Source organism: Lynx canadensis, chromosome D3, assembly GCF_007474595.2.
Source record: "Lynx canadensis isolate LIC74 chromosome D3, mLynCan4.pri.v2, whole genome shotgun sequence".
In the NCBI taxonomy this organism is placed as follows: Eukaryota; Metazoa; Chordata; class Mammalia; order Carnivora; family Felidae; genus Lynx; species Lynx canadensis.
The window spans coordinates 61,220,608-61,235,500 of record NC_044314.2 but is presented as its reverse complement, the minus strand read 5'-3'; the positions used below and the strand labels follow the sequence as shown (position 1 = coordinate 61,235,500).

The 14,893-nt window shown below is 44.0% G+C and overlaps 1 protein-coding gene across 1 annotated transcript in view; it reads left to right on the top strand.

Moving 5' to 3' along the window:
• The window catches only part of LOC115528584, a 140,297-nt gene extending 125,647 nt beyond the window's left edge, over nt 1-14,650 (top strand). Inside the window, exons 5-6 of the mRNA XM_032595340.1 lie at nt 12,477-12,687; nt 14,444-14,650. Coding sequence (XP_032451231.1) covers nt 12,477-12,536 — 60 coding nt within the window. The 3' untranslated portion in view covers nt 12,537-12,687; nt 14,444-14,650. The remainder of the gene's footprint in view (nt 1-12,476; nt 12,688-14,443) is intronic.
• Nucleotides 14,651-14,893: the final 243 nt, after the last annotated feature.

Below are 14,893 nucleotides of genomic sequence, written 5' to 3'. Positions count from 1 at the left end.
CTTGCTCTCCGCATCCTGCTCTTCTCCAATTGGAAAGTTACTGGAGCAGTTTCAAATTCGGAGTCTCTTAGAATGATAGAAAGTTAAGCTGGGCGGTGCGTTTGAGGCCAACCTACTCAGTAAGAGTCTCTTATTCGTCACTGAGCCATAAATGAATCACAAAGCTTCTTAGGAAAAGAACTTCTGTCACCGAGGACAAACACTCTTTTGCCATAGGACTAAGAAAGCCTACATTGACTGATGGAAGGTCATGGATATCAGTTATGGTTGAGGTCACACATCTGGTGAAGAAGAGAACACAAACCATCACATGGATTAATTCTAAATCATGTTTCCTTCCTGATTTCTCACAGCTCTCAAAGATACACTCAGGATACCTCTCTCCTGTTAAAATTTGTTTAAATATCTGTACTCCCTATATTATCAATCACATTATTAAAAAATTACAATAATTGGGGCACCTGGGTGGCTCAGTCGGTTAAGCGTCCGACTTCAGCTCAGGTCATGATCTCACGCTCTGTGAGTTCGAGCCCCATGTCGGGCTCTGTGCTGACAGCTCAGAGCCTGGAGCCTGCTTCAGATTGTGTGTCTCTGTCTCTCTCTGCCCCTCCCCTGTGCTGTCTCTCTCTCTCTCTCAAAAATAAATAATAAATATTAAAAAATTTAAAATAACAATAAATTGATAGACATTCTATATTACTTATTTGGGGATTTGAAAATACTAAATATTATTATGAGGTCGATTTCTTTCTCATTTACATTTGTTTTGGCCTCCTTTAGATATTAATTTCCATCCTCTTAGCACATTTCAGCCCACCAGGTGGCCAGGGAGAAGCAGGCTGGTGAGTGAATCTTCTGAGACAAATCCACAAGGAAATATTTCTAACATGTGAACAATCTTGCTCAAGTCTGAAAAGAATAGAAACACACGGCCAAAATAAGTAGGGAAGTTATTTTGTTTTGGAAGGTCCCAACATATTTCTTCCCTTTATAAATCTTGACATTTGCACCAATGTTTGTTTTTTGAGGATCCTTTGAAAAAATAGTGCTGCGGGCATTTCTTCTCCTTTCATTTATCTCAATAGAGAAACGGCGAGATTAATCCATTGGTGCCTGAGAGACTTTTTTTCAAATCCAGCATTGTTTTAAACTAGCAACTAATCTCTGGAGAAGACTCCTGCGTCTTTCGTAACCTTCCTCGACTGGATAGTGAGGCTCAAGTTTGGTGTTTTAAAGGGCATCACAAATCCCAGAATTCCCCCCAGAAATCCCCAGGGGAAGTCAGTGGGTGGGAGAACCTGTTTCGCTTTTGCGTTGTACAGAGAACAGACCTCAGTAAGGGAGCCAACTCCTCAAGTACCAGGAAGGTTCTCTTTAACTGACAAATCTGTGGGCTTGTTTACCTGTTCATTGTAACTCAGAAGCACATCTACAAATCCTAACTGGGAGAAAGATTCCTAATCTTAAATCTTAAAAAAAAAAAAAAAAGTTATGTTATGAAAATTAAATTGTGAAAATTAAATTGTGCTCAAAACACTTCGTAATTTCACCAAACTGCTATTATCTTGTGTATTTCTGTAAAACTAGCTCTTTCTATTTAATGAGATTTCAGGCTTTATTTTTTTGGGAACAAATAGTATTTTAATATATTATGAAAACAAATTTATGGTAAACTAAATGTTTATTCAAATAGGAATTTTAGTCATGACTTGGTCTGGTTAAATAGTCTGACAAATCAAATGTGAAGCATAAAAAAGAGTATTTCAGGGGCACCTGTGTGGTTCAGTTGGTTGAACATCTGACTCTTGATTTCTGCTCAGGTCATGATCCCAGGGTCATGGGATCAAGCCTTGCACTGGGCTCCATGCAAGCGTGGAGACTGCTTGAGATTGTCTCTCTCTCTTCCTCTGCCCCTCTCTCCTGCTTGCGTGCTCTGTCTCTAAAACAATTTTTTTAATATAATTAAAAAAAAGAATATTTCAGTGTAAGTCATCCGCCATCTGTTAAAAAGTTTGGGGATTCAACATTTGGATCCTGCTAACGTTATCTGGAAATTCATTCTGAGCCTCAAACCCTGTGCCCTCCTTTCTAAAATCTAACGTGAGCCAGGCTCCTGTGGCATCCACATTCTGGCACATAAAATGACCAATGGGGCTATGCCTCAAGTTTCAGCTTTGAGGTTCAAGTTACTATTTTTTTTTTAGAAGAACAACAACAACAACAAAAAAGAATGAAAGAAACCCATCGTTTTGTTGTCACCTTCTCAATAAGCATTCAGCATCTCCCCTGAGATGTAGTCCAAAATCACTTGCTTTAAGTGATCAGATTTAAGACAGATCACTGTCTTTTCAGGTCTTTCCAGTGGCATTTGGAATGTTAGCAAGTGGGGACAACTGCTTCCCCCCCGCCAAAATGCAGCCCGCTTGGTCTGCCTTCTCTGGGTTAAACACATTTACAACTTGGGGGAACCTTAATGGTGGTGATTTTAGATGCCATTCATTTAAATAAAGAAAAAGTTTTTAACTGGAGGAAACCATTGGCCTGTTGTCTTCAGAAAGCTCCAGGAGAGCTCAGTATTACAGTCTGAGCCACAAAGTATCACAGGGACAAGTTAACTTCAGATCCCTGACTAAATTTACCCCCCACTGTCTTCCAGATACATCTTCCTGGACACCAGGTGAGAGCATGAGGTCCCTTCATCCTTTCCTCTGATAGAAACACACGTGGGGAGCATACCCATGTGACAGTCAGAGGCGTCCTTATCACATAGAAAGGCAGGGACATTCTGTTATTGACAGTATGTTAATTGAGTGAACTTTGTCTAGACTGGACTTGACTATGTGACTGATAGTAAAAATAAAAGAAGAATCAGCAGTTAGGAAGAGAGCTCAAATATTTTTAAATTATTAAATAAAATGATTCAAATTAAATACATCTTCATTTCTCCCACCCATTTGTTCATTTGACAACATTTAACAGTGTGTGACTAATCTCTGCTTTTTTTAAAGAAATCAAAGCTTCAGGGGCGCCTGGGTGGCTCAGTCCCTTAAGCATCCAACTTCGGCTTAGGTCATAGTCTCACGGTTTGTGGGTTCGAGCCACGCATCGGGCTCTGTGCTGACTGCTCAGAGCCTGGAGCCTGCTTCGGATTCTGTGTCTCCCTCTGTCTCCGCCTCTGCCCTGCTCACACTCTGTCTCTCAGAAATAAATAAACATTAAAAACAAAAATCAAAGCTTCAAGGTAGACTTTTACCCTTAAACAGTATGTCCTTGATCATGTTTTTAGAAATTCTGGCATATTTTGTTCTGTGTTTGGAATATTTGATAGGTGATTTTGTGCATCTGAAGTGCAAATAACAACAAAACGGTCCCAAGGGAGATTCACGTGGGGAAGTTGCAGGGCCTGGTGTCCCTCCAGTGAGGGTGTGCGGTCAGGCACACATGTGATGGGAGGAACCCATGTGCCCCACCCCTGCCACCTGCTCCTGCTCCAGAGGCTCCACGTCACCCTCACTCCGTCCAGGGTGGTCATGCTCTCCATCCTTCTCTCAGCTGCAAATACCCCTGACATGGAGTTGTCACCAACTTGGTTTCATTGAACTGCCCAGGTTTCTTTTTTTTTTTTTCAATATATGAAGTTTATTGTCAAATTGGTTTCCATACAACACGCAGTGCTCATCCCAAAGGTGCCCTCCTCAATACCCATCACCCACCCTCCCTCCCTCCCACCCCCCATCAACCCTCAGTTTGTTCTCAGTTTTTAACAGTCTCTTATGCTTTGGCTCTCTTCCACTCTAACCTCTTTTTTTTTTTTCCTACCCTCCCCCATGGCTTCTGTTAAGTTTCTCAGGATCACATAAGAGTGAAACCATATGGTATCTTTCTTCTATCTGACTCATTTCACTTAGCATCACACTCTCCAGTTCCATCCATGTTGCTACAAAGGGCCAGATTTCATTCTTTCTCATTGCCACGTAGTATTCCATTGTGTATATAACCACAATTTCTTTATCCATTCATCAGTTGATGGACATTTAGGCTCTTTCCATAATTTGGCTATTGTTGAGAGTGCTGCTATAAACATTGGGGTACAAGTGCCCTTATGCATCAGTACTCCTGTATCCCTTGGGTAAATTCCCTAGCAGTGCTATTGCTGGGTCATAGGGTAGGTCTATTTTTAATTTTTTGAGGAACCTCCACACTGTTTCCAGAGCGGCTGCACCAATTTGCATTCCCACCCAACAGTGCAAGAGGGTTCCCGTTTCTTCCACATCCTCTCCAGCGTCTATAGTCTCCTGATTTGTTCATTTTGGCCACTCTGACTGGCGTGAGGTGATATCTGAGTGTGGTTTTGATTTGTATTTCCCTGATGAGGAGCGACGTTGAGCATCTTTTCATGTGCTGCCCAGGTTTCTTTCAAAGTATTGGTGGTGTGTTTGAGGGCAGGAGCAAGACCTCCCAAGACCTCCCAGCCCTGCTCCCACCAGCCTGCCTGCTGACTGCCCACCCAGTTAACAGGAGCACCGTTCACTGTCACTGGAGCCCCAAGCCCTGGTACAACACTGGGTCCCTTGGGCCGCTTATCCATTACCATCAAAAAGTCCCATGGGTCCTCCCTTCACATTGTGTCTAAACTGTTCACTTTTCTGTCTCTACTGCCACGATCCTTCTCCCACCTCTCAACTAGACCACTGAGTAACCTCCTACCAGACCACCCTCACTTCCAGCTTCCGTTCTTACCCTACCCACGGATACCACGCATAGCATCTGGATTATCCTTGTAAAATTATAAATCGAAACGTGTCACTTCCTTAGGTAAAACACGTCATTGGATTCCCATGAAAGGAGAACAAAATTCGGGCTCCTAACGCTGAGGGCTATGGCACTTCCTGCCTTTACATCCTCACCCTGTGCCCTGCCCCACTCCCACTCTGTGCTGTGTCCACACTGCCCCCCTCTCTGTGCCCAGCACCGGCCAGCTCTTTCCCTTCTGCCATGCAATTCAGTCCCTGCTCATTGCATGGCTGATTCCTCCTCCATCATCAGGCGAGCTCTTTCGCATAGAGGCCTTTGCTGTATCCACCTTGTTGTACCCATAACATTATCATAATCTGTAATTATTCTGCATAATGCTTTTTTTGTTATTTACTTTCTGTCTCCCTCAGTAAACTGTAAGCTCTCTGAGGGAGAGGATCACATCTGTCTTGTTCTTTGTTGCAGCAAATCCTAAGTTAGCAAAGTGATCTGAAATTGTACACATGGTAATACTCAAATACTTATCAAGTTAATTGGTTAAGCACTGGTTGATTAATATGGAGTCTTGCACAATGCAATCCAAAGTGTAAAACTAAAGGAACAAAGTGTAAAGTGTCAGTCCCGGGCGAGGGTTGTTTGCAAAGAGCTGCTTCTCCCACAAACTATCAGAAAAATCCACACGCCTGTCTTGAGTGGTCTCTCCTTGCTGTGACTGCACAAAAGGATGTGTATTTATCCATGGGCATGCTTTTTTATTCAGTATCTGCTATGTGCCAGGATGGGCAGAAACTAATATCTAAGAGGGACTGTTTCTTTAGTTTTTTTTTTCTTTGCTTTCCAAGACATTTGCTCTTTTTTTTCTATCATGTTTGCTTTCGGTATAACTGGTATTGGGCATTCCAAATCCCTGTGGTCAGTTGCACCCCCCTTTCCCTCTCAATGTTCTTAGGATCTTATAGTCACATTTTAGAAACAGTCGTATACACCTGGTTATTTCCTCTGAGTGAGTGCAAACCTCTCTAGATCTTGCACAGTGCTCAGAGCAGAGCTCAGGGTCAGGAAAAGTCTGAGAGGAGGGAGGAACAGGAAGGGAGGATGGAGAAGGAACACTGTGGATCCCAGGGCAGCTATAGCACTGTTCAGCCTTGTAAGGTTTTAATAACAAAAGCATGCATGTTATTTGCATCTTGGTCCATCAGAAGGAATTCTACAGAAGGAATTCTGAAAGATTCGGGAACCGGACGGATTGTGTGCCCTCAAAATGCTGCTTTGTTATCACTCCCTGAATTCTTTATTTCTAGAGGGAGCACCGGGTGTGTCCGTTAGAAGAGCTAAACTCAGCTGCTTCTTATAAGAGAAAATGGGTGGTTCAGGGTCAGAATGATCTCTACAACCAAAGACAAACTGAGTAGATGATATCAGGGTGTGTTTGTGTGTGTGGTGTGTGTGTGTGTGTGTGTGTGTGTGTGTGTATTTTAATACAGACTTAGTTTTACAGTGTTCCATTAAGTGATTTTTTTTTTAAATAAACCTTAAGAGGACTTGGCAGGTCCTTTTAAAGATACAAACCTTTAAAATAATGGTCAGTCCATTTGGCTCCTCTCCATTTTTGTTCATTTCCCTTTCTAATGACGTTCAGGTGATTCTCAAAGACTGTTGCAATTTCTAACTTGGGGACTTGACCTGGGAAGTTTATGAAGGTTCCGATTGCAAGGCCCATCCCAGACCTATGGAATCGAAGTGTCCTGGGAGGCCGAGAAATGGGCATGGTGGCCCCAGGCTCCACTGCTCTCACAAGTTTGGAAAATCGCCTTTCTAGAACAAGGGTAGCAACGGAATGAAATATTTGCTTCATCTGCACGATGTTCTCACAGTAGGCTTGAGTAACATACATGACATCATAAAGACAAGATTCTCTCTGTTCACTTCACAGGCAGCGCTGTGCCTACAGCGTCTGTCTGTCTTCTGCAATGAGGCACCACACTTGCTTCTTCTTCTTTCTTGGGCTCTTCTGTTGAGATGAGCCCATTCTGTAAAGATAAATTGTTAACTTTCAATAATAAACAATAAACAACTCGTGACACTTTAGAAAAATGTTCCCTTTGCCTCCCAGATCCTTGGCTCATTGTTTGTGACTTTGATACACCCCCACTGAAATGTTTTTAATAGCCTGCTTGTAGCCACAAAGAGGAAGCGGATTCATCTAAGGAGAAGTTCTGGGCTAACGCGCAAAGGTTGCCTGAAACCGGAAGGAGGTTGCACAGATAAATTACTTCCATGTATTTTCCAATTAAAGGAGTCTGCCCAGCGTCTGAGTCCAACAAAATATCTGCAGTGTGATCTAGTCTGCCGAGCGTGGAATCAATTGATTGGGGGTTGCAGATGTAGCCTGTGCATGGATTCTAGATGGGCTGCTTCAAAATCACATACGGCAGCTCTTTGATTGTACAGATTCCTGAGATTCACTCCCAGAATTTCTGATTTAGGAAGTTTGAGGTGAGGCTTGATACCCGTCCCTTAAGGTGTTCCCAGGTGATCTCCAGGACTTACCCCAACCCAGGATGAATCATGGAGTGCTCAGAGCTAAAGAAAAATGGATGTTTGTGCTCCACCCTGAGGCACTTCCCTGTCCCATTTGAGTGGAAATGGCTGCTGACGCTGTGCTAAGTGTGGATGTGGCCGTGGTGGGAAGCAGCTGCGGGTTGAGAAGGGGGTGGCTGCTTGGTAAAAGCATGACCTTGCATGCATTTGGTCCCAGAGCAGCGAGAGCTTCCTCTCGTGAAATGAGAGGGTCTATCGTAATATGTGCTGGAACATTCGAAGTCAGGAACTTTCAGCAAAGGCAAGTTAAAGGATTTACATGTCTTCAAATAAGTTTTAGATGTTGACACGGGCGGTAATAATATGGAATATTTTATATGCCTTTCTGAACTGTAAAGGGTTCTCTTTGTCTTTAATTTCTAAGACAGCTCTGGAACCAGGGGATTAAGTCTTCATTTACAGCTACTCCTTAACGCTGGGACAAATTATGGCTCCCCCAAGCAAGGGGTGCTTATTAGTAAATACGGTTAGCGAGTGGATGCTGTTCCAGAGGACCGGTGTTTATACTTCAGCAGACGAATCATTTAGGAGGAGAAAGCCTGCCCATTAATAAGCAGACCTGCCATGACTAATGGCTGTTCTGGCCCCAGCCTGGACAGTGAGGGCTCACGGAGGCCAACCTGGCTCTCTTTCGGCCCTCTTTCAGCTTGGCAGGTTTAGAAAGCGTTTCCAACTGAGGTCCCCAGGGATTCCGGTACAAAAATGCTGAAAACCCTCCAGTACAGTGGTATGTTTATAAAAGTCACAGGGGCCCCCGGTCCCACCCGAGAGAGGTCAAGGAAATGCATTTGTCTAACCTCACAAAGTCTTGACCAGAGAATCTTATTTGATTTAATCTATATCCGTAGCAGTTCTGCAATTGATAACAAGCCATTTATTATGAAAGTTAGGAGTGTGTTTCTGACTGGGACCCAGGCAGCACTGGCTGTGTTCTCTCTCCATGTCTCCTTTTTCAAGTACGGTGACTGAAGGTTTTGGCCAAACTTTCTTCCTCAAGGAGGATTTTTATGGGTCGCCTTGTTGTGAGGGGGATATAAGCAACACGTGCCCCATGAGTGCATGGTTTGTATATAGACAGCAGTGTGGGCCCCATATCAGCAGTCTCACCGGGCAGATCCCCATAGAAAACTCTGCTTGGGGGAGCTGGAGCAGGTAGAAAGGCTTAGGAGATGGAGAGAGGATCACGTTCCATGTGTATTCCAAGGCCAAGAATGTGGATTCTGGATTCTCCATATGCCTGCTTTCCCAGGGTGCTTCTAGACAAAAATGAGGATAAGCCTGGAGAGACAGACTGGTTCTACTTGTGGTAGCATCTGAGGGGTAGTCAACCTCTGTATTCTCTCTAGGTAATCTCACCAGACCCCTGACTTTAAAACCATCTCTATGTCCCTGAACTTCAAATAGACCTCTCCAGTTTTCCACCTCCCTCCAGCATTCCAGATTCCTATCCTGGCTGCCCATATAACACCTCCAACAAGAATGCTTGAAGGGCATCTCAGAACTGAATTTCCCCCAACCCTCTCCGCCCCTGGTTATCCCTGTCTCCTCAATAATGACAGAAATACAGGAATTTTCTTGCTTCTCCTCTGTCCCTCCACCCTCCACATCAAATTTACCAGCGAGTCCTGCTGACTTGACCTTTAAGACAAACTGCAAAGACATGAACCTCCCTTCAGCTCTGTGAGTTCCTGTCTCCTTGACCACAGCAATAGCCTCCTAGCTGCAGTCTGCCTTGGCATCACCATGTGAAACAGACCACATGAGAGCCCCCACTAGGTGGAGTGGTTGGTGATCAAACTCCCTTTAGAGTGAATTCAAGAGAAGTTAGGCATAGGGGAAGTGGTGCCATGTTTTTAGCCCAGCTCTTGGGAGAGTCACTTTGAGAGGCAAATGTGGTTTGGAGGCCACGTGGGTTGGAATTGGTGAGGCGTATTTGTTTGTTGATGGGGAGATATGGGCGGAAGGGAGCAGGAGGTGACGCAGGGGAAAGAGAAGGAGTGCCCTTCTCCCTGGTCTCCCAGGGCATACGACTCATCCACAGTCACAGGACAGGGAATCCGAGTGCCACTGCACAGGTTAGCTCTAGGTCTGTAGGCTGATGTGCTTGATGTGGTTTGGCGGGTGGTGGGGGTCCAGAGCCAAACAGCCATGAAAGAGTTCTTGAGACACCTTTGGTGCAAAAAGGTGATTTATTGAAGCAGTGGACAGGACCTGTGGGTAGAAAGAGCTGCACTGGGGTTGTGAAGAGTGACTGATTATATACTACAGAATTGGGGGCCAGGTAAGGAAAAGGGAGGTTTCCAAAAGGACTTTCATATGTTCAAGAGGACTCATAAGATACTGAGTCCTTGCTATTGTTGAGTTGGTTGATTTTCCCTCTAGCAAGTGTTAACATTAAGACAGTAGGGGGTTCCTGGAGGAATGTTATACTCTGTATTTGTCTCAAGTATTTGTCAACGGGCTGTAGGTTATAAAGAAATTTAACGTTATTTACATTTTCTTCCTGCCTTTGTTCTGCACATCACTAAGGAAGGGAAGGTGATGTTAGGGCTCCAGGTAACTGAGTCTGTGGATTTCTGGAAGTCTGGCTGTTATTATAACATTGCTTTTTTTGTCACTTACTAAGACATTTGCAAACTGATTTCTATCAGTTAACCATTTGTTTCCCCTTTTTCCCCTTCCTTTGTTCTTGGACAGCCAGGAGTGTCTGAGGAATGTCACTTTGGGGGGGGGGGGACAATTGTTAGCTTGTGCTTTGGTCCTCAGCATGTCTTTGGCTCCCTGTCATGCTGGTGGGGTGCTCTCCCCCCCTTCTCTCAGTGAAGTAGGAAGTGGGCTCATCAGCTGACTGACAACTGACAAGGAGGAGGGTGAATTACTAGAAGAGGCAATGTGTCAGGGAACACATGCCTTCTTTCTGAACATACCATGGAATCTTTGACTTGCCCTTCCCTCCATCTGGGATGTTCTTGAAGAGGATTTTCATATGGCTGGTGACTTTGTGACATCCTGGGCTTAAATGTCACCTCCTCAGAGAGGCTCTCCTGACCTCGGAATCTAAAACAGTCACCCTGCCATTCACAGTCATATCCCCCTATTTTCATTCCCTGACTGGCATTTGTTACTGCGAGAGATTCAGCTTGTTAATTTTCTACTTGTTTACATGTGTATCACTGTATCTCCTATGAGATATTAGCACCTACTAGGCCCTGAACAGCGGAAAGAAGTCTTCATGAAGAAGCATGAGGCATTTCTTTTCTTTCAGGGAAAAATACAAATGTGTCATGATAGAAGAGAATAGAACCCAGTTTGGGTATTTAGACTTGAATAGGCCCTAGATTAAATCTGTGTGTGAAAGGGTGCGTTGTAGAGGGTAAGGGTACATCCTACACCCTTGGCTTCATCGATAGATAGCTTGTCACAAGCAGCCTGTATCTTCCTAGGCAAGGAAGATCTCTGAGTTCTCAAGGCCACTGGGCACTAACTTGAGCTTTAATGCCATTCTCTGCAGGCTTCCTTTCATGCCCAAGGGCATAGTTAGAGGTTCAGTTACCAGGCAGTGAATATCAGTGAATATCTGAGCTAAGTGTATCAAGGAAAAAAAAAAAAAAAAACAACCTGTAAATAGGAAAATGGAGAGGCTGGGCTGAGAACGAAATCTTTAAGTGGGAAAATAGAGAGGCTGGGATGTACTCTTTAGGCCATTAAATGGATGTCCGAACTGGGCCTAAAAGACCCTTCTGGCTCCGCAGCCAGTGTGGTCTTTTCAATTGAGCTAAAAGAAGTCTGCCAGCTAGGGGTTCCTGCGTGGCTCGGTGGTTAAGCGTCTGACTTCCGCTCAGGTTCATGAATTTCACTGTTCAGAGTTTGTAGCCCCCATGTCAGGCTCTGTGCTGACAGCTCAGAGCCCAGAGCTTGTTTCAGATTCTCTGTGTCTCCTCTCTCGTCCCTCCCCCACTCAATGCTCTGTCTAGCTTAAAAACAAATAAACATATTTTTTAAAATAATTAAAAAGGGGTGCCTGGGTGGCTCAGTCGGTTGAGCGTCCTGGGTTCGGCTCAGGTCATGCATGATCTCACAGTCCGGGTTTGAGCCCGCGTCGGGCCTGTGCTGACAGTGCAGAGCCTGGAGCCTGCTTCGGATTCTGTGTCCTCCTCTCTCTTGCCCCTCCCCTGCTCATGCTCTGCCTCTCTCTGTCTCGAAAATAATAAAAACGTTTAAAAAAATTTTTTTTATTAATTAAAAAAAGAAATCTGCCAGCCTAGGGGCAAATGCAAAGAGAGTCTGAGCACCTAAAACAACCTTTTAGTCTTAGGTGATGGTTTATATTTCTAACAACTTAAAAAAAAAATCCTAAGACTTCTAGGGAAAGACTATAATTAGCCAAAAAAAAAAAAAAAAATTTCTACGTATTCTCTAAAAACAAAACAGACAAAAACACATCAGTATACCCAGTTAAATAATATATAAAAAATTGTATGTTCTACACCTGTATTTCTTCCCTACATCTCTGAGGATGTTACTGAGGTGCCGAATCACCAGGATCGAACCAGTATATCATTCTGTCAAAGGATAAATTAGGAAGTGACTGTATATCTAGTCAGGTGACCTAAGAGCACTCACCCTCCTCTGACCAGGAGACACTAACATAGTGGACAAATTTACTTCAGAAAGAAAAGGGATTGCACAAGCACAGATTTGATCCACCGTTTTGGGTAAAGCCATGCATGGATACTTAATCAAACTACCTATCCCCCCTGGTGGCAAACACTTTAAATGTGAGGAACCAAACCAAGATTGATGAAAGCTAAGGTTTTAATAGACGTCTCAGACAGTTTCTTCCTCTGACTATAAAAGTGAGTTCATGTGGCTCAGTAGCATGTTGTTATGGGTTCTATGATTGGTGATGTTTCCTGTTTACTTCTTCAGGAAAGATCCAAGTGACTTGGGCTTACACAGGGGCTGGCAGAGACCTGGGGGGACTTCGGTGGTTGTCTGCATTTTTCCCCTGGTTTGTGAAGCTCACCTCACTGACTGACCCATAAATTACAAACCATATAATCTGCGGGGTGGTAGGCAGAGTTCTGGACTGCAGTGTTTTCTGTTTCCCCTTTATTTAGGCCGGAGGAGAGAAAAATAGATCCAGAAGAGGCACTGATCTACGAAGAGGATTTAGATGAAGGGGACGGTGTGGAAGGCGAGGTGGAAGAGAGCACAAAGTTAAAAATGTTCCGCAGACTCGCCTCGGTGGCCTCCAAGCTTAAGGAGTTTATCGGCAACATGATAACCACTGCTGGAAAGTTGTGGTGACCATTTTACTCGGTTCATCAGGTGAGAGTTTCCAGTATGGGTTGGAATACAGGTAGCGCTTTGGCGAGTCATAAAAGACAAGGCTGAGGAGAAAATGCCGAAGAAACGGCCTCATTCCAGAACACCAAACTCATAGCCATAACTTGTAAAACGGCCACGTGTACACACCACACACACAAATAATTTTTCCTGTTCAGTTCTCATGTTTGTGTTTTTAGTCGGTTCTTTTTTTTTAATTTATTTATTTTTTTACTGTGTATTTATTTTTGAGAGTGAGAGAGCGCAGGAGTGGGGAGGGGCAGAGAGAGAGAGAGAGAGAGAGAGAGAGGGAGACACAGAATCTGAAGCAGGCTCCAGGCTCTGAGCTGTCAGCACAGAGCCCAACGCGGGGCTCGAACTCACAGACCGCGAGATCATGACCCGAGCTGAAGTCAGACGCTTAACCGAATGAGCCACCAGATGCCCCTTGGTTCGTTTCTATTAACCTCCGTAAAGCAATCTTTTTCCATATCTAGGTGATGTTATGTTTTATACGTAGATCAGAAAGACCACCGTTCTCCTCCCCCAGAGCCCGTGAATGGCGATCAGCTACGATGAACAATGTCAGTATACTCTCCAGAGAGCCACATGTGTGCATTCTGAAAGCACGTCTGTTTACACTGGGTCATTAGGAGTCTTAATTTAACTCTCCAGGATCTACTATTTTTCTTCCTCAGTTAGATTGTAATCTTGCAGCACAGACACTCACTTCCTTTAAATCTTGGCCGCTGACTGCTTGTTCCATAATAAAGTTATCTCCATTTTCTCCCTCCTTCCATCTTGCTGCTGGCGGCTGCTCCAGAGCCACTGGGAAGTTGGGTCCATACCGCTTCCTTGAAATTGCACAAGATGAAACAATGTGACAGTTTTTTAAATAGCAAAGTTAAAAAGTGGAAAAGAGAATTGAATTCTCAAGAAATATCCCAATATTTTAATGAAGAGTCATTTCAACACGCCCCCTACAAAAGTTTTTAAATGCCTATAAAAAAAATTCCCTCATTTCCACGTCCCCTTTGGTAATAGTATGAATCAGATTTCATTGGGTAGGGCAAAGTTTAGTGAAGACTTTGCCATAGATGGAATAATTTTATGAATCCAACTTACCCCCCAAAAAGTAAGTTATTATAAAAGTGATATCAGGGAGGGGACTCCTGGTGGCTCAGTCGGTTAAGCCTCCACTCATGATTTGGGCTCAGGTGATGATCTCAGGGTCATGAGATCAAGCCCCATGTCAAGCTCTGCCTGGGAGTGCGGGCGCTGCTTGGGTTGTCGGTCACTCCTTCTGCCCCCTTCTGCACTCTCTCAATCTCTCTCTTCACAAAAATAAATAAGGTAAACATTTTTAAAAATGGTATCAGGGTAAGTTGGAATGGGCACACAAGTATCCTGGAAAAACTGGGGGAGAAGTAGAAAGATGGAAACAGGCAAGTAACTGTGGCTAACTTTACTGTATGAAAAGTAGATACTTGCTCTGCCAAACAGCACGGGAAGAATTTCTGGCATCATCCTGTGTTTCCCTATATTAACAAATACCACTTTATGTGTGATCTTTTCCACAAAAAAAATAGTATTAGCTCTGATTTTATAAATGAAATGGGATTCCCATTTTAATCACTGGATCCACACCAGAAAGCATATGAAGGAAATGTCCATCATCTCCAATAGGAACATGTCTTGAGTGGTGAATGATTTTCCCAGTTCCATGCGATTTTTCATGATCACATCTCTTCTTCCTTAGGTATGATGTGCCATCTTTGACCTCATCTGTGTACTTCTTTGTATTTTGGGTCTGTGCACCTGGTGGTCCTGGTGCCGGACGTTTGATCCATTGCTGTTCAGCTGTCTCTGTGGTGCTGCTGGCTATTTTCACTGCGGGGCACTTGATTGGACTTTATTTATACCAGTTCCAGTTCTTTCAAGAAGCAGTTCCACCCAATGACTACTATGCAAGGTAAGACAAAACGTTAAGGCATTTCAAGGACAACTGACTCTCCTTTATGATCTTGTTTGAATTTGCAAGGGTTCCTCTTGATGCCCATTGATGTGTTCCGCACAGGGTCGGTGGGGATGGGGGAAGCAATGTAGCACTTTCAAGTTATTGAATGACAAAGTCCAAAAGGAAGTGGGAGGTCTCTTCAAAATGGAGGTGCTGCTGAGACATGGAAGAGAGGGAAGGCTGCTGGTTTGG